Source organism: Chanos chanos, chromosome 14 (assembly GCF_902362185.1).
Source record: "Chanos chanos chromosome 14, fChaCha1.1, whole genome shotgun sequence".
NCBI lineage: Eukaryota > Metazoa > Chordata > Actinopteri > Gonorynchiformes > Chanidae > Chanos > Chanos chanos.
The window spans coordinates 16,390,736-16,414,294 of record NC_044508.1 but is presented as its reverse complement, the minus strand read 5'-3'; the positions used below and the strand labels follow the sequence as shown (position 1 = coordinate 16,414,294).

At 41.6% G+C, this 23,559-nt stretch overlaps 2 protein-coding genes across 2 annotated transcripts; one reads left to right on the top strand and one right to left on the bottom strand.

The window, feature by feature from the left end:
- Positions 1–717: 717 nt before the first annotated feature.
- polr2h (RNA polymerase II, I and III subunit H) lies at positions 718–2,485 on the bottom strand. Its single transcript, XM_030791618.1, has 6 exons — positions 2,381–2,485; positions 1,975–2,070; positions 1,801–1,884; positions 1,608–1,701; positions 1,431–1,514; positions 718–1,055 (listed from the first exon to the last, which is right to left on the bottom strand). The coding sequence occupies exons 2-6, from the start codon at positions 2,045–2,047 to the stop codon at positions 938–940; spliced, it is 453 nt and encodes a 150-aa protein (XP_030647478.1). The 5' UTR covers positions 2,048–2,070; positions 2,381–2,485; the 3' UTR covers positions 718–937.
- A 1,123-nt stretch (positions 2,486–3,608) lies between these two features.
- Positions 3,609–22,055, top strand: armc9 (armadillo repeat containing 9; the record flags this gene model as incomplete). Its single annotated transcript, XM_030791120.1, has 23 exons — positions 3,609–3,659; positions 4,028–4,153; positions 4,265–4,432; positions 4,805–4,960; positions 5,289–5,381; positions 6,509–6,533; positions 6,829–6,986; positions 7,123–7,221; positions 7,974–8,009; positions 9,672–9,706; positions 10,355–10,466; positions 11,056–11,148; positions 12,531–12,621; positions 13,001–13,124; positions 13,416–13,555; positions 13,802–13,878; positions 14,605–14,679; positions 16,364–16,454; positions 16,853–16,911; positions 17,765–17,863; positions 18,289–18,401; positions 20,997–21,142; positions 22,018–22,055. Coding segments are annotated over exons 1-23 (2,205 nt in total), but the record flags the coding sequence as incomplete, so codon positions are not given.
- Positions 22,056–23,559: the final 1,504 nt, after the last annotated feature.

Below are 23,559 nucleotides of genomic sequence, written 5' to 3'. Positions count from 1 at the left end.
TATCCAGGTTGTTTTCACTGACTACCGAAGCAAGTGGAGCAGGTACAGCAGTCGACATTCCTTCGGCTTACTCCATAGTCCACTGATTGCGGTGAAGCGACTTCAGCAAGACTTGTACACCTCTCTTCCCTGCGTAAGCTTGTCTTTACGAAGCACTTCCGGTTGTCAGATCTGTAAGGATTCAGGGTTGACCCTGCAACACTTAATCTTAGATTTCGTGACTTAATGACACATTTGGAAAATGCCAGACTCTTACAGCCACATGAGACAAATATAGGTGGGTTTTTTTCCATTCACGTTAACACACCCATGTTGTCCTCTGCAGTCAATGACTTAGTGACTGGTAGCCAATGAGTCCTGTGACATCCATTACTGGGCTGACACTACAGGCTCTGTTGAACACACTGCTGTTTTCAAGCAAGTACTAAATTCAATTTCTCTATGACTGGTATGAGCATCCACATGTTTGTGTGCAAGCACTAAAGCATGCAGTTATTCCCAAAGGAATCAGACTGAAGCTCTAGGAACTGCTTACAGACTCCTACAGACAGGACTTTTACTCCTACCAAGGGCTTGATACACTTTTATTCAGACCAGACGTTCTGTGAAACTGTTATACTTCTAACATGTAAATGAATACGACATCAACACAAACTGTTGTACATATAAAAGAAGTTTTATTTACATAATTTATCAAAATCAGGCTATTACCCTCAAACCTTTCAGCACATTTTCTTGACTCTTCAGCTGGAAACCTTGTTTATGTAATGTAAGATTTCTCAAATTCAGCCCTGGGATTGAGGATTCCAACTCTCTGGAATTCTCAGAGGCAAATTTCCCATAATGTTTCTCAAAAGACATCAAAATATCTCTCTGTATCCAGTACAACTGGGCACAGAGAGCAATCATACACAGTGTTCATGTCTGAACACTGAATTTAGAAGGCAAGTTTCTTCATGAGCAGATAGACTCTGGAGTCCACTTCAAATCCGTGTAAGTTATTGGCATCCCCTTGTAGCCGCATCAGCAACCCTCCATAGGATACATAGGCTGAACTATTTTAGGGGGAATGACAAAACAGAAGCAGTTAGGATCATCTTCTACATGTTCAATCAAGCATGGCAGAAACGGAATGGTTGTTTGAGCATGGGTGTTTTTAACTTTGATTTTGTCTTGATTTTACTGTGAAAATAATCAAGCATGCATTAGCAATCCTCCTCCAGCAGAGGCACAGTTTTGGGTCAGGTGCTACAACTCAACTCATACACGCTTTACTCAGCTAATCAAACCCCAGATAAAAATCTAGATAGCAGGATGTAAGGGTATGATGGATTAGAATTGAAGTAAACACGTGTGTACGTGGCAGCTCAACAAGAGGAAAGCCTACTCTGAAATACAATGCACAATAAGTGTCATGCAATGGTACTTACAGGCGTGTGGCTGCTTCTGTTGATGTCTCATCTCCTTCAATCTTATACACTTTACCATACATCACATAGTCAAACTGATCTGCTCTAATGGGGGAAACAGACCATTAAATATCAGCACCTGAATATCACAGGAATATCATCAAATCAGATGATCTAGTGTTTGCTTTATAAAAGTACCGTGACGGTCTGTCATCTTGGGGATTATATTCTCCATCATCTGGCGTTCCATCTTCATACAATGTGCTGGCTATTACCAACCGAAATTTATCTCCTGAGAGGGAAGGTTCACAGAATCCTCGTTAGTAAAAAAATACAATAATAATAATTATGCTTTAACATTCACGCACTCGCGGTCCTAAAACCCACTCACCGAGGTCAACGGGGTAGATCTGAATGTTTACATCAAGGATAAGGTCCATTTTGAAAGATTCGCTCTCACAGTGGAGTCGTGACACTGAGAAAGCAAATGAGGGATATGTTAGGTTGCATTGCTATTATCCAAGTTATTTGTTTTAGAGTCTGACCAATGCTTGGATGAAAATACCTCTGTCGAACTTTTTCCCATCAGGATCAATGTCTTTCACGTCAAAGATGTCTTCAAATAAAATTCCGGCCATTTCTGAAGTGAACTGACCGACTGCTAAATAAATGTAACACGAAATATGGGCTGTAAAACAAAGCAGTTGAACAGACTTCACATCAAACGTATCCTAAAAGTATTTGAAATATGGAATCTCTTCGTACATTCTGCCTTAAAGTAACGTGTTTTAGAACGTATTGATCTACTTTAAAACCCCACTATGCTCAAAACCCAGCACCAAAAACGGTTCTAGACTCAATGACCAGAAGGTTAGCTCGTTGGCTAATATATGCATGCCAGTTTGCTAAGTTAGCTAACTGGTAGTCACTTAGCTGACTACAACACCTTGATTTCCTCTATATTTACTTACTTGGACGTACACGTGAGCAGACACCAACTGGCGGCGATGATAAAATGTTAAGTTAAAGCTGATGAGTCAGTAACAATAAGGCTTCAGAGGAAAGCCACTGTGTGATTTTCAATATTTCATTCAATATTTCATTGCACACAAAACATGCCGCGCTCCAACAATGTGTTGAACCTTTGACCTCACGATGAAAATACTTCCGTGCCATTTCTGTAGCGCCCTAAAAATGTATAAATGATCAGTATTTTAACCCAAATTAATTGAAGAAATCATTGAGAATATGTGGGAATGCATTTTGTACTTGATATGAAACAAACGGATATGAAATACACTATTTACACTGCAACAAGGACTACAAGTTATCACAATTTAAAACTACAAGAATTTTACGACGTCTTCGCTCACTTTCCCACCATGCCTGTTTGGTTGCTAGGTTTATTTACCTAGCGTCTTCCTTATGGTTACTAGCCTTTAAAGTGGAATAGATGTAACGCGTTTAACGACAAGCTGCTAAATCCGTGTTAACAAAATCTGCATGATCTCATAGCGTCCACTGACATTTTTCCAACATGGCAGGAGACTGAGGTATGTGTCTAATTAGAGCATCTAGCTAGTAGCGTTGTATGTGTTTATCGAGGGTCACATAGGCTGTTGTAGTATTTAACAGATATCAGCATAGTGTACAAAAGAAGATAGCTACCTCAAAATGTTTTGTAAACTTGGAGCTTGATAGCTTTTACCAGGTGAAACCATGTCAAGGAATTAATCAGAAACAGGATAGCTATTAAGTCTGTGGAAAGGTTAGCTGCTGGAATGGTAACCGTCAATTCAACTCATGATTTTTACCGTTAGCTTAACCAGGCAACCACTAGCCAACAAGCTAATTAGCGAGCTGACTTATTCAACGGTGCTTTAGAGCCTAAATGAAGACATAATTAGCTGACTTGTGTTTTAAAGACAATTCTTGCGCTGTCCATCAGACGTTACGATTATGGATCCTTGCAGATAATGGAAGGGCCTAACATCTAACGACAGTTTCTTGATTCTGAAATGGCTGTGTGATTTGATTACTTAATTTTGTTTGTGTACATCTGGCCATAAAGTTTGTGGCGAGCCCCCATGTTATTTCTTTAATTGAAAGAAATATGACATCAGCGATTGCGAATCTTAAAATTTCTTTGTATGATGCACAGATTAGCAGAAATTACATAATTCCATGAAGACGCGAGAGATGGGGGACATCCTGGCCAGTGAAGCAGATCTTCTTGGAATAATCAAGGAGGTATCAGTGGATTTATGCATTGACAACTCTCTTCCAAATTAAGTTTGCTTGAAAGTGAATGAGATAATATTGTGTGGCTGCTTTTTTCTCCCTTCATACTCAGAAATTTCTGTCAGTAGAATATTAACGCGAAGCATACTGATTTGACATTAGTCATTAGTTTATGTGAGATTAGACACTGCTCGACAAACATTTCATCATTAAGGCTGCTCTCGGTGATTAATCTCTAATCTAGGAACACTGGGAGCAATTTGGCTGTCTGTTGTTGTTGTTTCAGATTTAACATTTTTCTAAGAACATATACAAAAGCAGAAAGTAAACTTACAGCTGATTATGCGATGTAAAATTTATACAACCATCTTTTACAGTATCTGAAGTTTTGTGAGTTTGAAGAAACCGTGAAACAATTTGATAAGGAATGCAAGAGCAAAGGGAAACCTGTACCAAAATGTCAGGACAATCTCCAGAGAGACTCTAAATCTATAATCATTCAGGTAAAATGCATGCGTAGAATCAATTATCCTTTTATAATTATCAGTACTAATAGGTATTCATTCGATAAGTTCAATTCCCTGCTTTGATGGACTGAAATGTTTCTTTGGAAGGACTTAATCAGCTCTTTTGAAGATGGAGATTTTAAAGTCTTCTTTGAGCTCTGGAAAGAACATGTTCCCTCAGAGGCTCGTGACTACGACCCCGTCGCCCAGAAACTGGAGTTTTACCTTCATATACATTTTACCATCTACCCTCTGAAGAACTCTCTGAGCAGAGAAGTATGAAAATGGCATTATTTAGAAGATATTTGAATGCATAAAGTAATAAAGAATGGGACTGTCACTATCACACTGAATAAATAAGTACACGTTATTCTACAAAGGTAACGAAAATGACAATGAAATATTTGGTCGCATAAGTTTGTGTATCTGTATTTCATCCGGACAGATATTAGACATGACTTGTTATACTCTTGTAGGTCCAACAGATGTCCTCAGTGAACCAGCTGATGGTTACAGTAAAACATCTTGTTGTTATTTCTGCGTGGTTCTCCCTAGCCTTGAACAAACACTCGTATCTAGAAACAGTCAGTATTTGGGCTTTAAGGTTGAGGTGATGTTAAGCCACTGATAGCTGTACTTCCATTACAGGACAGATCCGATTTTGATGAACGGATTTCCCACTTCAAGCATTACCTGGAGACACGAGGGGCCACTCTCAGCCAGACCACAGAATTCCTTCCATATTATGCCCTTCCTTTTGTACCCAATCCTATGGTCCACCCGTCCTTTCGGGATCTATTCCAGGTATTTTAGAGAGTCATTACCCGCCTATGCTTCTACAGAAATCCGTACAGCATGAAAACCACCATTGAAATCACTGTTGTGTGTTTTGATCTGAAATTGGTCTGTTTGTTTGTTCTGTAGATAATCTTCCCTGTAGATTTTCAAGTATGTAAGCAATGCTCTGAAACAAGGAAGCAACACTTGATCAACAAGTGTGTGTTTGCATTGATCGGAAATTGAGCTATTTGATTGTTCGGCAGATAACCTTTATTGGAGATCTTCAAGTATGTCAGCCATGCTGTGAAACAAGGAAGCAACATTTGGTCAATAATTATTTGTTTCATTTTAGGATTCCTGGCTTTCAGAATTGAAGACAAAGCTTGAACAGTTTTTGTCCACGATGCTAAAAGTCTCCGATACTCCCAGACTGCTGACTTTATATGTATCCTTTGCCCTCAGTAAGCTGCTATGTAAAGACATGTATTTAGGGAGTGCTGTGTCATATATGCCTTGTATATCATACAACAGAGCTGCTTTGTGTTTGGCGTGTACTGTTAGTCTTTGTTACGGGAGCCTGAGAAAGCCAGCCGCATTCTCCTTTGCTTTTTGTTAGTGCCACAAACTACGTCGCTCAAAGTCTGTCTTTAGCCGGTGCAAATCAGATAGCTCTGATGTATTTTCGCTCCCATCAGTTGGTTGAGGGGAAAAAAGAGAATCAGTCAGTCAGGACCGAATTTGAATGAAACCCAGCTGTCAGTTCAACCCACAAGAGAGACCTGTGCCAGTCCTGGTCCGTTTTGGCCCAAAAAAGCGGGACTTTCATAAAAGCCTCTGTTGTATTTAATGGGCCAAAGGATCATTAAAATTCACACAGTAGCCTCTGCTTTTACTTGTTTCATATACAGACTGCTAAAACTCTCTCAGAAGTCTGAAGAGAAGCACTTTTTTCTTTTTCCTCTCCTCTTCTGTCGAGAACCCTCTTGTTCAAAGAAAAACCCGATCTTACCTTGGCCTTTCAATGACCTACATGGTTTGAGGGCAACAGCAGCACTAATATGAGACATGTACAATTAGAGCTTTGTAAAAACCATGGTGAATATGTTTTCATCCTTTGTCCCACACTGTTCATTCACACACACACACACACACACACACACAGGCACATGCACACACCCTTCGATCCCAAGCTCGGCTCACTAACCTTTGGGCCAAGGCTGCCCCCAAAGACTGAAGACCTCCTCTTGCGATGACAGCACAAGATTAGAATTATGTAATAAGTATGTTCAGCCATGGCCGTAAAAAGGGACACGTTTTATTTGCACCTCTTCTGGGAATGGCGTAACTACAGTCTTGTGCAAGTCTGGAGTGTTGATTGCAAGCAAATTTGCTTTTCTTTTTTATAACTCTCCCCTGTGAAACATTCTTCAGATCCAGTTTGACAGCCTAAACCTCCGTACATTGTGTCCGGCTTGTCGCATCAAATAAGGGCATTTATCATCATCATCATCATCATATGTGTTGACTCAGAGGTCTGTTTGATTTCTTTCCATAACCATTGACTCCATACAGAGTGATGGGTGCAAAAGCAACAAAGGTAGCTGTTCTCTTTTTTTCTCTCTCTCCCTCTCAATGACGACTGCATTCGCGTCATCTTTGAATGAGCAAAGACGTTTTGAAATGTGAAACTTAAACCAACACACACTGCAGATTTCCATTCTTCATAATGCTGTTTCAACATCTCTACTCTAACATCCAGTGCATTATAGCCTTAATGCTGTTTCCTAGATCAAATGAGGAGGTTGAGAGTTTAGAAATTCTTTTTATGGCATGCTGTTTAATCCTCAAATGATGACTTGAGCATTATAGTGTGTGTGTGTGTGTGTGTTCAGAGGCCATCCAGCAAATGCAGCTCCAGCTGACAGAGGCAGAAAGGAGAGCAGCCAGCTACATGCGAAAGTTCAGTAAGATTCAGGCGGACTACCACAACCTGATCGGAGTCACGGCCGAACTGGTAGATTCACTAGAGGCCACTGTCAGCGGGAAAATGGCAAGCCAGCATTCACTATCCGTCCCTTCTACCCTCCTTTCTCACACACACACACACACACACACACTCTCAAACGCACACTCCTAGAAATAATGCTCATGTCACTCTCAAGGGCTTGTTCACTGTTTTTCCACAGATCTCCCCCGAGTACCTCCAAGGCGTGTGTGTACGTCTTTTCAGCAGCCAGATGAGGCAGAGCGTGGCACAGAGCGTAGACTTTACCAGGCCAGGAACAGTGAGTGACTTCCCCTGTCCCCTGTCCACACACACACACACACACACACACACACACACACACACACACACACACACACACATCGTCTCTCTCTCTCCTGATCACAAGAGAAAGCGACAGTGAATGGCAGTCAGTGAGGCATGCTAATCATCTGCAGTTAAACCTTGCTGAAGATTCATGTCCTCTGCTAATGGATGGTTGAGTGGTTTTCACCAGGCTACCCAGTCATGACACTGCACTCTGATCGGCGATGCTTCAGTACAGCACTGTCAACAGAGTCTTCAGAGTTTCATGCACTTTTAAAGGTGGCGTCTAAATAGAATTTGAGATTCACCATAAATGAATAGAAGCACTCGCTTATGAATCGATTTTGCTATCTGAAGAAAAAAGACAAGATTTTATACACATATGTAAAATTCCACACACGCTGCAACAAAGGTCAAGTTCGGATGGGTGTTTCAAGTTTAAAGAGATGTCAGCACATGTCAGATTTGTTCATGTTTCCATCTCTCTTTCTGTGTCTATGTACACTCCTGCACCTGGGCCACACAGGGTCCTGCGTCACCTGACTGCTTAATTCATGCCACAGCTTACAGTTAACCTTCATGCACTGTTCTAGAAATGTACATCTCTGTTCCGCCAAGTCCATCTTCAACCCCCTCTTTTGTGTGTGTGTGTGTGTGTGTGTGTGTGTGTGTGTGTGTGTGTACCCGTGTGTGTGTTTGTGTGTGTGTGTGTGTGTTTCTGTGAAGGGATATTACTCTATGAGCCCGTATGATGATGGATATGTAAGTTACTGAACGCTTCTTCGTTTCTCCTCTTCTCCGTCTGCCTGACCTCATTCTAGTCTCCTCATCTCCTCCTCGGCCTTCTCCCCCTGTTCTCCTCTCCTTCCTCTGCATTCACCCCCTCTCTCTGTTTGTCCTCCGTCCCTCTGGAGTCTCTAGTGTTGGTCAGATTAACCTAGATTAAAGGGACGTGTGTCCGTCTTCTTTAGAGGATGCGTTTTGTTTAGCATGGAATTTTTCTTTGTTCATTTTATCGTTATCTGTTTGCCCGTCCATTTTTGGACTTATCTCAGCACAGTAATTTTAAGCATGTTTGGTTTTTTTTTGTTGTTGTTGTTTTGGGGTTTTTTTAAGCCCCGTCTATTAAGTGGAGCTGTTAGGCTCTAAAAATAATATTTTGAAGAGTCCTTAAAGTGAGGGTGGGGTGCCTGACTAAGAATCAATAGACTGGTGGAGCCCTTGATTTTTTTTTTTTTATCAAATTCCATTTACAAGCATGGAATGATTAATGAGGCGTTTTATCATATCAGCGTTTTTTTTGCGCTAGTCGCGTGCTGCTCTACAGCTGTTTTGTTTTTGGAAAGTAAAGTCAACGTTTGCAGTTCCTGGACTCGATAGGATATTCTATACTTTGAAGTGGTTTCTGGAATAGACAAAGAGAAAGACGAAGGGCAAACGTTTGTGGTGAGTCACCATTCAGCACGTACGCGTGCGCGCGCGTGTGTTTTATCTGACTTTGAGAGACTTTCGGTGCTTCGGTCTTGCATGGAGGGAACCTCAGGTGTTCATGAAGGTTCCCAACGCTACCTTCACTCCACAGCCTGGGCTTTACGCAAACATTCCTCAAGGCCCCCGATGACACAGCTAATTTCCCTGACCTTTCGGTCTAATTGTCTGTTTCTGGCTCGGGTTTCAGCGTAAAGCTTTTCTCTGCGAGAAGGAGGAGGGGAAGAAAAAAAAAACAAAAAAACTCCTAATTATGTCCTCAACGTTTTGGGGGGGGGGGGGGGGGGGGGGACGTAGCGGCGCTCTCACGAGCTGTGTGGGAAAGCAGATCCACATTTAGATGCGATGCCATAATGACTGCTGAGAGACAGCGCTTCTCACTAACCAACCCCCGCCCTCCGACCCCTTACCCCGGCGGCCGTCCTTCTGCGGTGCCCTCTCCCGCTCCGCTGGACAGGACGATGTTCATGTTACTCACTGCATGCGAACGCACCGTACATGCGCCCCGTGGGGATTGTGCATGCAGATGAGCCCTCACCTCTGTGTCGTAGTTTGTCATTGTAATTTACCTAAGAATCTTTTATTCAGGTAGCTCCAGTTCTGGTAAGTATTGGATAACTGAGGTCACTGACACCACAGAATTTCTCACCCTTAAGACAAGCAGCTGTGAGATACATACTGTCTGTGTACCAGTCTAATATCTGGCCATGCTAACCTATGATAAATACTTAGGTTTATATTTAGGATAAATTAAACATACCAGCAAAATACAAAATCACTATAATATGTGATATAACTGTAGTATGTGGAATCACGTTTAGTTTATTTTTTGTTTTACATAAATGTTATCCATGTGCCACTGATGATATGGGTCAATAAATAGATTGTGTGGAATGCTGCATAGATGATAAGGATATTGTCTGTGTGTGTCTCTAGGCTTCCTCAATGCTCCGAGCTTCCATAGCACCACAGTAAGTTCCACACCTTCATCAGAGTCTTACTACATGTGTGTTAATGAGAACAGGATGAAGGGAACAGAACGCTGTTATCATGGCCTCCAGCTCTCATTGTGTTTGTAATCCTGTTTTCACTGCCTTCTTTTATTCTTTACCGGCTTTAGCTGCACGCTCCTCAAGGCTCATTTCAGCCCCGTATCAGTCTTGTCTGTCTTAACAGAACACACGATATTTATTTGCAGTACGGTGCATTCCATTCATGCGTTTTTGGCTGGATATTTTGAAGAGTTCCATACCTGTCTTGTTTGGGTGTATAGTTTGATGAATTATCTTTCATTTTTTTTGTCTCCTCCTTTTGAACTAAATATGAAAGGAACACTTTACCCAAGTGTTAAAATATCAAGGTGTACTTGTTCAAGTATGATTTGCTAAGCTTATGTAGTTACATAGATTTAACGTAGTAAGTATCATGCCTTTAACGACATGAATTAATAAGTAAGCCACACAACTGCCTTTTTAAGAGTTTCTTAAACCTTTTGGGCTTGCCAAATTGTCCTGACATGGCCCCTGTGCTGATTGAATGCTGACTCATTGCCGCCCGTATAGTGGTCTTACCCCGCCATTGGCATTGCTAATAAGTCTTCTCTTTATTCGTGCCTTCAGGAGGCCCAGGGACGTGCCGTTGCTGCCCTCCCTGGACTATGAGAAGCTGAAGAAAGACCTAATGAATGGCTCTGATCGACTGAAAGCTCTTCTGCTCCAGGCTCTACGCTGGGTAAGCAAGTCAGCCTGGACTGGGTGCTCGAAAACCAGGCCAAAATCCACCAGGATACATTGAGGAGAAATGACCAATAGCCGTGCCAGCGTGGTGGTCCAAATTCCCATTGAGGCTGTTTGGGCAGTCCAGTCAAGTCGGATTTTTATTGGCAGCCGTTGCTCTTCAATGGTTTTTCCAGTCCTTTTGGATTCCCACTTAGATTTATTGGCTGTTAGCACATAATAGAACCGTTAACATGTGCAAAACCATCATTCAGGCCAGAGATTAATAAACAGGGAAAACTCTGGCCATCCACTGGAAGTGCAGCAGAAACCTTGGCAGAGGCCAAAAAAAGCTTTTTAAAAAGTAAACCTTTGCTTGCGGATCTTTTTTTTTTTATTATTCATTTTATGGCTGTTCTGTGGTGTTTCTCTTGATGTCTGTGTTTCATATGACATAAAACCTTAGAAACTAAGAAATACCCATAATCAAGGATGTGACTAACATTGTGGGTCTTTTTTTCTTTCCTTCTTTCTTTCTTTCTTTCTTTCTTTCTTTTTTTTTTTTTTTTTGGTTTTGTTTTGTTTAAATGTTTTTTCTTGGGCAGAGGTTGACGCGATCTCTTCCTGGTGAACAGAGGGACACGGTGCTGCAGGCTTTCATCAGTAATGATCTTCTGGATCGGTACAGCTCAAAACAGGTGCTCTCAAGTACCCTGCCACTCCTTTCTACAAAACCAACAAAGAACAATATAGCATTTTTGTTAGCTGCCTCACACACAAAACACAATATGCTTGTGCAGCTGGCTTGTCCACTGCCTGGTCGATACGCCTGTGAATTTGTAACTTCTTCCCTCCACTGCATAGTTTTAATTTAGTTCAGCCTAAAGGCAACTCACATAGTCAAGTGATCAAGTGATGATTTTGTCTTTTTTTTTTTAAGCTTAACCATTGCCTAAAGGCAACTCACATAGTCAAGTGATCAAGTGATGATTTTGTCTTTTTTTTTTTAAGCTTAACCATTGCCTAACCTATGTATTATGTTGCTCTAATGAATTTCAACTTGTATTTAGATATTTACCTATATTTACTGATTGGTTCCAGCTACGTAGATACGTATCTTGGTAAGGAACAGACATGGTAATGCCCAGTTATTGGCTGTGTATTTACTTATTTCTAAACTAATAACTAAAGTATGTATTTACTTATCTCTAAACAGTAACTAAAGTCTTTCTTAATACAGTTGGTATTACTGAGCTAGAGTGAAACTCAGTATTGTAGTGGATCCTCAATACTGGACATAAGTGGTCCATGATCAATTTGTTAATGAAAACACACCCGTTTTCATGTTGCAATCACCATTCTCTAGCACCGGAACGCCACCAGGGGACTTACAAAACAAGAACTCAGATCTAGTGCCAAAAGCATTGTCGTCTGTCTTGAGTTACCCCTAGGTATTTAGGGAAAAATGTGAAAGAGGCCTATCGGATTGCAGAATTTGCTGGCGTTAAGAGTCTCAGATGGTCTTTGTGCCCGGTTTTATTGTCTTTCAGCAGCAAGCCACACCATCCCCTCAATTCAGCCTGTGACCCCAAGCACTTCTTCCTTAAAAAGACTTTTTATAAACAGAATGTTCTTCCTTGAGTTCTCTTCTGTCGGTGGACCTATGCCATATTACACAAAATCCTCTTGGGAGGCTATAGCTTCCTTCAGCATTAGTTTTCCTGACAATGGTTGTAAATTGTTGGTAATTATATGTTTTGAATTGAAAACAGCTTTTGGAAATAAGTTTCCTCCTTTATGTTCCAGTACTATGAGTCAGGGATTCATTTACAGAAGGTCAGCAAAAAAAAAAAAAAAAGAAAGAAAGTGGAAGTAGTGAAATAAGTCCACGAAAGTAATATATTAGGACAGGATGAAAACCAATTACACCCTCAACATTTAATTGACCTGTTTTCTTTCTTCTTTTTTTCCACATTACAAATGGAGAAAGTGAAGTCAGGCCGACCAATTTGTCTAAATGAATGACTCTTAGCTTGAGGCCCATGGACCTAATTATTTTTCTATTATTATTTTTGCGCAGAAAACCGTGCTCCACTTGATGAAATCAAAGAATGAAATGGTCAGACAGTACACAGCTCGCCTCATCAATGCATTCGCATCCCTCTCTGAAGGTAGGAAATCAGGTTACATCCTCGGGTTACAATTCAAACAAGCAAACATAACTTTAAAAAAAAAGAGAGAGAGAGAGAGAATGAGTGGTTACTGAAAGGCACACGGCAGTGTTACATGAAGTCATTATTTATTAGTATGCATGCATGGATGAGTGTGTTATTTATATAATGTATGTATATATAGTAAACATACTCGTGAATCTGATCTGACCTTCAGTAGTCTTAAAGGTCTCCCAGGTAATGGTTTTTTTGGGGGTTTTTTTCTCTTTTCTCTTTAATGCGCCTCATAATCAGACAGACAGTGATGGTTTGTTTGACTGAAGGAAATGAATGATGTATGACTAGAGGATCACTCCTAAACATGTCTTTCCCTCCACAGGGCGTATGTACCTGTCTCAGATCCCCTCTCTGTTAAGTGTCTTGGTAGATTCTCTACAGTCTGAAGACAAGGATTCAGTGACCAGGGAGAACGTCCTGGGAGCGTTACAGAAACTCAGCCTCAGGTTAGGGAAATTACTTATATCGATCAGAGAGGTGCCAAGGAAAAAAAAAAATCAGATAATTAACAGCCTTTATGCTTATATGCTCAAAAGAATGTTAACTGAATTAACAGAAATATTGTTAATGGTCTTGATGTGCTTTATTCCTGACTTGATAAATGTTTTGATTTGACGGTCATTCCAAACCCGGGGGTTTATTATTTTAGCCTGGTCAAAAAAGAATAGCTCTAAACATCCTTGGCTTGTGTGTGTGTGTGACTTGTGCTGGTGCTTCCGGACTGGTTGCGCCGACAGACGGGCCCAGCAGTCTGCCATGATCCAGGTCGGGCTGATCGGTTGGTTGGTGCAGGAGCTACAGGATTCAGACTGTCTCTCTGATTATACGCTGGAGTATGCAGTGGCCTTGCTAATGAACCTCTGTTTGCGCACTCAGGGTAATTGCCAACTGAAGTGGCTTGTTTTCTTTCGCATAGTCTCTAAAGATTTTAAAGTTATTTGTTGATAACGGAGGAGTTTACGATTGCGCACACACATATGAATATGTTTACTTCCCTTTTGGTTTGATCTCACATTTTACCGTTAGCATCGCTAAAACCATTATCGCTGCTTAATAATTTGATGAAACGGGTTGATCAGGGTTGAGAGACTGTGGGAATAAAAAGCAGTGTGTTTGTTCGCAGGTAAAAGGAAGTGCACAGAGAAGGCCAAACACGTCCTGAAGGTTCTTACAGACCTTTTGGGACACGAAAATCATGAGGTAAATCGAGTCCAATCCCGCAAGGCAAACAGGGCACTCCCGTTGCATGTGTGTGTGTGTGCAATGGCGTGTCTGCATAGTCCATTTTTCCATTGTAAATGTCAAGGGTATTAGCCCTCTCTGATCTTCTGTTAGCAGCAATGTAAATTTGCAAAGTCAACTTTGCGTCTAGTTGTTTTGTTTGGTGAAGCAGGCATTTTATATCTTTGCATTGAACAGTAAACACAGTCAGTCATAATCAATCATGCAAGTATACATCACTCCCTTTCTATGTTGAAACTTTAGTCTAAATGTTTTTTTTAAAACTGATAACTCAAGTAAGACTCTACATCCAACACTACTATCACATATTTGACATCAGATTAAATGTAAACAGTAGGAGACGGAAATACTTTTCAAGCTCATTTCTTCTTTTGTCTGTTAATGTCATGAAATCCAAGGTTTCTGTTAATGAGAAAATACGAATGAATAGTTTTAAAAACGTTTGAAAGTTCAAGTAGGCATCACTGACTTCAGACACTAGGTATTCTTCATATAATTTGAGAAATCTCAGTGAGCTTGTGGATGTGATGTAAATTTAGAGCAAGTAAAGTATGATCAGTGCATGGCCTCTGAGTGTTTTTGACTAGTCTCATTTTTAAGTGTTTGGGTTTTTTTGGGCGCTTTGAAGTATTAAGAGAGAGAGTGTGTGTGTGTGTGTGTGTGTGTGTGTGTGTGCCTCTACAGATCAGGCCTTATGTGAATGGGGCCCTTTACAGCATCCTGTGCGTCCCGGAGGTGAGGGAGGAAGCCAGAGAAATGGTGAGTGCTTTTGGACTCGGAGACACACACACACACTAACACACACACACACACACTCTAACTTCCCCTAGAGACAATACGGTGCATCATATTTCCACATAGCATTTTTGTCTTTATTAAATCATTTAACTACACCGTGAGAGTGTGTCTAAAAAAGAATCAGTCACATCAGAAAGAAATGTTTACATCAGAAAATAATATTTAATACTCCACAGAAGAATAAAAGAATAAAAATGCGAGTGAAAGTTCTTCAAATTCTGTTTATAAATTCACTTCCCATTGTGTGTGTGTGTGTCTACACACAGTTGTCAGTTCAGGGTAACTGCGTGCGATTGCTAAACTGCAAAAAGCTCCTTTGAATAAAATATATAAAATATATTTACGGTTTAAAATGACAACGGAGAGTACTCGTGTGTGATTGGCTAGCAGGTGTCAAGCTCGTATATCTGTACATCTCAGTCATAAAACCGGTCATAAGTTTAATCACCATTTTAAATCAGTGAACCTGCGTTAGCGTAGGCCATCCTGCTTCGCATGGAGTTCTTTGCCTTCGACTCGTTGATTCGTTTTCTGGACACCCCGTACTTCGCGACAACTTAGAGCATTATGATGAATTTATGTATGAAAGGGAAAAAAGACAGACCAAAGCCGACCTGAATTAAAACAACCGATTGCTGGTGACTCATGCGTGACGTTCTTCGAGAAATCTGTGAAAGGTTCTAAACAATTTGTACCGTTTTGTCATTGAGTAGTTCAGTTATTTTACAGTTTTTATTGAGTTGACAATTATTTCAAAACATCCTTTTACAGTTCTATGCCTTTATTTGATTTTTGTCTTGACAACTAAGCAAAAATATGAAGGAAACAGGTCTTATTTATTTACTGAAAACTAAAGCATTCAAGCAAAAACAATACAAAAATATTGAAATCACTTGTGCAAGTATTATTGAGATCAAACAGTGTAAGTTAGTTGTCGAGCTGCCTTTAACGGCAACCGATTTCCGACGTATTTTGCAAATTGCCGTCTTTTGAGCAACATCGATCTTTTCCAAGCCAAACCACCTCCATGCGAGTGAGGATGATCCACGTCTATTAATTAAATCTAACGACATAGATTGAGAGGCTGGTGGTGTCTGTTCACTCATTTTTAACTTGAGTCATGCATTTTTAATGCAGCTATGCCAACTTAACTTGTGCGGTTACCATGTACGCCTACACTAGCACACGGCATGCAAGCACTCTCAGTGCCCACGCATGGCTCTGGGCTTCATGATACAGTGAATGCGTGGGCTCTCAAGGTGTGTTTTTGATTGGTTTTTGCAAAGTGAATGACATGCTCGATGATGTCAGCTCACACATCCTTAAAAGCACAATTAAGATATTATCGTAGACCGTGCATATCGCGCACACACACACACACACACACTACGCCGACATATCACAATTTCAATTTTAGTTCGATTTATTGTACAGCCCTAGAAATGAGCCATTTTTGTGCAGTTGTCAGTAAAAAGAAACCATGAGTGTCCAAACTCACTTACAGAAGTGGTCTCATAGAATTTGCTGTGTTTTTGTAGTTCAGCTGTAGCTGTGACATCATAAAGCAGTGTAACCATTAAGAGAGAGAAGTTGTCTCTAATAATGTGAGTCTGTGAATGAAACTGCCGTTGTATTGTGTTTGTAGAGTTTGGAGGAGATCCTGAGATGTTACAGTAAAGAAGAAAACCTAGAGCTAAACAGACAGATTGAATTTATCATCAAACAGCTCAACTCAGGTGAGGAAAACACAGCTTCAGCCAAAAATCACTGTAGAAGAAGGAAAACCATTAGTCTTGAATAGGAACCATAATCCCTGCCTTCAACCTTCTCATTCTCTGCCCCCCCCTCTCCCCCCTTCCTCTGTTCTCTCTGTCAGTCACACTCCCTTTCATAAACACCGTGAACATTTATATAACCATCTCTGACAGTGTTACTGTACACTACATTATCATGTGATATTTAGCCCCTCTGCTGAAAGGGACTCTTGAGGGAAGATTTTTGGCACGACCAGGGTGCTGAGTGGGTGAGGGCTCATAGGCGTGCCTGCGTTTGTTTCTGTGTGTAAAGTAATATTTCTACCTCTGTCTCTCTCTCTCTCTCTCCTGTCTGGTCCACGGGCCGCTGCCTTGTGCAGTGGAGACGACTGAAGACGGGCCTGAATCCGACGACGAGGAGGAAGACGATGACGATGAGGTGAGTCTGCCAGGAGACTCCCTCACGCAGCACATATTCCAAGGAGACTCCCTCGGAAGTGAAATATTCCTAAATTTCCGATTCCAGTCACCCAGCCCTCTGGGTCAAATTATTCTTACTCATATACGGCAGACAATGGGTGAGGTGAAGATTGGCAGTGCTTATTAGTGTCTTTGAGGAGAACAAAAACCCCCCCAGAAAGATAAGTAATAGAGGGAAAAAGAGAGGCAGGGAAGAACTATCTGACACCATTCCCAAAAGAGTAGATGGCAATCTCGGTGTGACATGAATGTAGGGTGTCTCCCACCTGTGTGATTTGTGAGAGAGATTGAATTCTTCATGAAAGTGGGTTAGCAGATAACAACAACAACAACAACGCTGTCAGGTGACAATGCAGATTCATCGTGCTTTTTTGTGTGTGTGTTTGTGTGAGTATGTGTGTGTATTTGTGTGAATGTGTGTGTATTTGTGTGAATGTGTGGGGTAAATGGGAAAGCAGATGTGAGGCTAGAGTTGTTTGTCTCTGTCTCATCTGGCGTGACATGAATCTGGCGTGACATGAATTGTGACATATGCCACAATCTGCCCCCCTACTCTCTTTTACGTGTTGTACTAACTATGGAGTGTATTCTATTTCAGGTGAACTTTGTGTTAATCTACTCCCATACTGTGCTTATCAGTGAACACATTTTATATATGTGTGCATATATATATATATATATATATATATATATATATATATATATATATATAAAATTAGATAAGATTATTTGAAGTCACTGAATGTTAGATTTATGTTTCTTTTATTTTAAATAGTGTTAATAAATTTGAGTTCATGTTCATCTCCGGATAGGAAGATGCCATGGAAGCAGATCTGGATAAAGAAGAGATTCTCCAATCCCAGCCTCAGGAGCTCTCTGGAGAATCTTTACTTACTACGGAATACTTGGGGGTAGGGCAAGAAGCAGTCACTCTCGTGTCTTCAGAGAAAAGGAAGAGTAACCTTATCTGATATGTGCTCAGACCGACTGAAGTGAATGAGGCTGTTCCTGCTTAACATGCTCTACCCCGTTAACCTGCTAAACCCTGGGCCTCTGACCTACATATAGCCGCCGGTTGGTGGTTAAGAGCCCTGATTAATGATGTATTTTGATACCTTTTCTCATTCTTGATTCCTCCTCAGTCCGTTAATGCACAGCTCCACCCTCTTTAAGGGCCTGCACAGGGTTTTATGTCTCTGTCATCCATGGATAGACCACTGTTTTTCATCAAAAACTCCTACTACTAGCTGCCTCTATCCCAATCTTTTGGAGTTTTGGTGTAGGGAAAATTGTGTGTGTGTGTGTGTAATTAGTGTGATTGTCTGTGGTGTTGCAGATCATGACTAACATGTTGAAGGTGAAGAGAAGATCAGCACCTCCATCCTCTCAGAGTGTGGATGAACCTCTCCAAAGGCCGGTTACTCCCAGTTCTCACAGAAACATCAATACGTAAGCACAGTGAACCATCACTAATCTTAATTAATCGGTGTTACAGAGGGACGGTGACACGGTACTGTGTTATGTTTATCATCATAAGATGTCAGAAACAGGTGACATGGCTCCTGTGAATTTGTGATGTTTGTCATTTGAGGGTCATTTAATTTTTGTGACCAACAATGTGTTCAAGTCATACCACATGAGGTGAGAAAAGTAGCCCAAATCCTCCCAGAAATGACCATTAAACGGGATTAATCAAACAGGAAGAGCAGTTTATGGCTGCTGGACTTTTCAGTTTTGTCACCACAGGTTCTCCCTGCAGAAATATGTTATGGCTAGTTATGAGATCAGCCAGTCAAATGGTTTTATGATTGATTTTTTAAAAACCGTCTTACCGCCCTGACTGTTCATGGCGCCCAATATGATGAAAAGGACTACATGACACTGTCCTCTTATGATGGCATGTGTAAAGTGTTACCAGAGAAACATCCCAGTCCAAAAATAAATATATATCTTTTTTTTTTTTTCCTAATCGCACTCACTCCCGCTGATTACTTCCGTCCAGGCCTCCTAGATCTTCTCCTCTCTTATATAATGAAAATATCCGACTTCAAAGTTAAAAATTACACGAGTCACGGAAATTTAAAGGTGAAGTGGTCAGCGCGTCGGAATTTGGACCAATAGCGATGCTATTTTTATCACTGTCCAAAAAATCGTGCCTCAGAGCATAGTACAAAGTTACACTGGAAAAAGATTGATTTATTCGACGTGGTACAACATTATACTGATTTCTTTAGTTTGAGCTTCTGAGAAGGACTGGTGTGCTCAACAGCATGCCACCAGAACTCATCAGTGCACTACTACCAAGACTAAGCAACAAAACAGAGGTGACATGACATACTTTCATTGGCCTTATGGTTCAAGTGTGCCAATGAACAAACGCATACCAGGTCAACAGAAGAATGCTGCTTGGACAGCTTTGCATTCAGAAAGCACTGCCGTATTGTCCCAGCTCCCGCCGTGTCTGCTTTGGTATAATGGATTGGTAATTTAATGCCGATCCGTGACTCATTGTTTCTGTATATTAGGAATGCCTGAGGCTGATTTGAAAAAGCTAAGCAAACTGTTGTAGAAAGTAAGACACTGACCGCTGTAAAAGTGATCTGTCATTGTAATGATGTGCTAGAGTGCGAACTGAATACACATGGGTTTATTGGTGTGCACGTTTTCTTGCCTGTGGCTGTGTGTCTTTCTGTGAGGCACATTAGCCTTCTCACGTTCTCACAGAGCGTCACACACCTTGTGCATGAACCAAGAATAACTGAACGCTCTTTATCTGACAAACTCTGCTATTTACTCTTCATTACCGTCTTGTCAGTCACCTGTCTCTAAGGAGACGTCAGTCCTCCTAATAAGGTCAGCACCACTACCCTCTACCCGCAAATCAAACAATGAGTCAGTGTAGGCGTGGGATGTGTCTATGTCTTTCTCTCTCTCTCTCACACACACACACACACACACACACAAACAAGCACATACTTCAGTTTCCCAGCTCAGGTTGAGCACTGGTTCTTTATGGGGTGCTGTGGGACAAGTGGAGTGAGCCATTACAGGGTGACTGGTGAACATTGTGGTGTGTGGGGTATTGTTCTGAAACCTAAGTGCCTGCAGTTCTCATGAAAAAGGGCTCTTATTCTCTCTTTCACAATAAAAGAAAAGGCGTTAGCTTGACTCACTTGGATGACACCAGCATTAAGAACCTTGGATTGAGATTTAACTGATGTACTAATAAAAGTCATTTCCCAGTGAATTTTCACAAAGTGACTTTTTTTTCAGGCAAGGGTTCTGTGAGGGGGCTGAATGTTTTTGTGGTAGTTGAAGCAACTCCTTAACTCGTGTGTGTGTGCGCGCGCGCGCGTGTGTGTGTGTGTACGCTCGTAGAAGGAAAGACTTCCACAGGACTCCAAGTAAGAGGATAAAATAAAGGCATTTATTTTATACTGTACACGCTACAGGAAATAAGTCAAAACAAATCATTTCTCTGACAAGAGGAAACCGAAAGCTAAGTTGTTCCTGATACGACACGCAACTACAGTAAGACATCAGTGTTGCTCTGGAACCCAGAAGCCCCCCAATTGCCTCCTTAAAAACAGACCTGTCTTAAAGTGACAGTATTCAAAAAATGTGACACACATAAATCCAATAGTACAGAAAGGCACCCCACGCCTCTCAGTTGTACATTAACAACATTTAGATGTATGATTGTCGCGTGCATGTCTGAAGTGCTTTGGCTCCCACAGGTTCAGTGCCAGTCAGGACTGGTAGAACCAGAGTGAAGTATTTCAGTTTTATCAAATATCATACATAATCTGCATTGATGCCATTGTATTAGTTTTCATGTACAACTACTCATCATAATATGTAATATGATCTAATAGGTGTAACACAGTACATTCTTAAGGATGCTGTATTTTCAGTTTTACTTCTGCTTTGTAAAAACACTCCAAATAGAAGACAAGAGTTTAATGGTTTCTCAGTTTTAGCATGTACTCTTTCTGTCCTGTGTGATAACTTGTTCTTTTTGACAAACTGCGTTTGTTTTGACAGGGAATCCCGAGGGGGCAGCGATAGGGCCTATGCCCTCAGCAGACAGAGGAGTCAAGAGAGCCTTCCCCAGTCCCGTCTCAACTCCCGCCCCCCGACCCGCACAGGCAGCCGACCCAGCACCAGCAATTCCCTTCCTCACACCCTAGGTACATGAGCGGCCCTCTGGGTCTCCGTGGAGACGGCCTCAGCGACTGTCATTCCCCTGGTTCCTCTACAGATCTGCATGAGGCTAAAGTGGAAAATGTTTGCTCTTCTACTGAGAAAGAATAGGGAAAGTGATAATAAAATGAGGCTTAAAATAGGCATCACAGAGGCAGACAGAAGCAGTACTGCTCTCTTGTGTTTTTTTTTTGTTTTGTTTTGTTTTGTTTTTGGGGGGGGTTTTTTCCCTCTGCCAGCGTTTTATAACCTATCCGATAGACGTATTTAATAAACGCCCCACGTCATTTCAAAAGAGATTTAATTTCCGTTCATCTCAGCAGGGGCTGTGCCAGGCAAGTGAGCTTTTTGCATTGTGTTTTTCTTCCCGAATACACTGTACATTGCGAGGTCTTTGAACCGTGGTCCAGCGCCCCCGGGCCGGGGCGCTGCCATACCAATATCGCCAACCAAGAGATTTTTCAGAAGGTGTGCCCTGCAGTGTTACTGCCCATTTCTGTGTACTGCAGTCTTCAGTGAAGTGATTCAGATATGCTAAGCATCTGCAGACTTTTGTTGAAGGTCTCACAGACTCCCAAAGTTCTTCTCATAACGTATAGTGAAGAAGCTAATGGTACGGTTTAATGTTTCACGTTGTCCCGCTCACGTAACAGAGAAGTCTAAGGGAGCAGATGACACTTACATATGAAGGTGCACTACCCTCAAGTCTCTAACAGTGCTGTATATATGTGAATGATGTCAGAGGGATGGGAAAAGTGTGTGTGTGTGTGTGTGTGTGTGTGTGTGTGCGTGAACATGCATGTGCATGTGTGTGTGTGTGTGAACTTCAGCCAGTGACATGTCTCTTTGGGCTTAGCCTCAGACTCCGATTGCTGGCGTTCCTCCCAAGAATCTGGGCTGAATGACGGGTCATCAGGAGGGCATCCCCCTCAGACAAGGAGCGAGAGCAGCAACAATGGCCACTCCAACAGGTGAGTGTTTCTCCCATTTCACACAGACACACACACACAGACCGTCCAGTTTCTTAATGTTCAGAGAGCATTCCCACCCCCACAACTGAACTACGGGCCAGCCCTGGCAACGTTCCAGCCTCACACTGGGAGCCACGAGAGAGTGTGTGACATTCCCTCTACCTCGGTGACACGTCCGCTCTGGAATGCATAGCGAGCTGCCAGTCGGGCGTTACCTGTCTTCAAGTCGCTCCTGGCAACCCGACCCTCAAACCAGACATGGGTGGGGGGGAATATTTCGGTAGAACTGAAGGAGGAGGGTGGGACAAGTCCTGACTCAGCGCTCCGTCTTGATCCTCTGCGCTGTGCATCCTTTCAACAGCCCCCTCAACAAAGAACTCAATTCAGCCCGATCCCCTCACAACCCTGTCCCCAAAATTTAGGAACCGAAAGCCTGTAGACCTGCTCATGTGATGGGGTCTTATCATGGAGCTTCTCTGTACAGCTACAGTTCCATTCATACCGAGTGAAGTTCAGTATTTCAGTCAATCTATATGTATACATATGCATAAGTTCATCTAACAATTTCAAGGTCAAACGTTACCCCTGAGCTTACAGGTCTTGTTTTTTTTTTTCCCTTTAAAAAATGCACATAAATAGCACATATGCATTAAACATCCAGAATAGTCTTGGCCCTAAATGCCAAACTTTCATCACCCATCCAAATTATGGTAGTGGTTTATAATTGATTTAAACCTGTTTTTTAAAAAAATTATGAGGTGGACAAATTTGGGGACTTTTGATAGCCTAGATTTTAAGTAACACAAATAATTCTAAAACTGTTTGCATCTGCGGATTAGAGCCGCTTAAACCCTCGTGTCATTTTATAAATCCATAACTAAACTCTGTATTTAACCTTGCTTGGTGGAGTGATCACTCTCCTGTTCACCAGCAGATTCACTGGCCTTTTCTCACTTGCCTGTTCCATTGCATGTCACACTCAAGGGAGAGAGCAGTGTTTTCCCAAACTTCTGATGGGTGACTAAAGTGGATTAGCCAGTAACAAGGATTTACCTGAAACTCATTATTGCATCATGTCTCTAACCTGTGATACTGTCATCAGTGAGTTCATGAACGGAATTCATGTTCTGCCTCTTATCTCTACAGAGCATGCTCAGTTCACATGTGCCCATGAGAGAGTATTTTAACATACAGTTCCTGTCTCCTGCTTCACAAAAACGTGTCAAAGAAAGCCAACTTCTGTTTCGGTAGCTAGCTACCTGCCCGTTATTTGGATCTCAGATCATGTTTTCTGAAAGGCGTTGTCTGTGTTCACAGCCTATCAAACTACTCCAGAGTCAAAATCTCCTGGTTTTGAAGGGACTTGTTCAGCCATAGGTGATTACTTGAGTCTCGTAAAGTTAATTTACATTTAAGGGCTTCAGTACAGTTCA

Excerpts from the sequence above, each read along its gene's own strand:
- polr2h (XM_030791618.1), bottom strand. The coding sequence starts at position 2,047 with ATGGCCGGAATTTTATTTGAAGACATCTTTGACGTGAAAGACATTGAT. Across the intron at positions 1,702-1,800 it reads GATCTACCCCGTTGACCTCG|GAGATAAATTTCGGTTGGTA; the intron begins GTGAGTGGGTTT and ends CTTCCCTCTCAG. Across the intron at positions 1,515-1,607 it reads CAAGATGACAGACCGTCACG|AGCAGATCAGTTTGACTATG; the intron begins GTACTTTTATAA and ends TTCCCCCATTAG.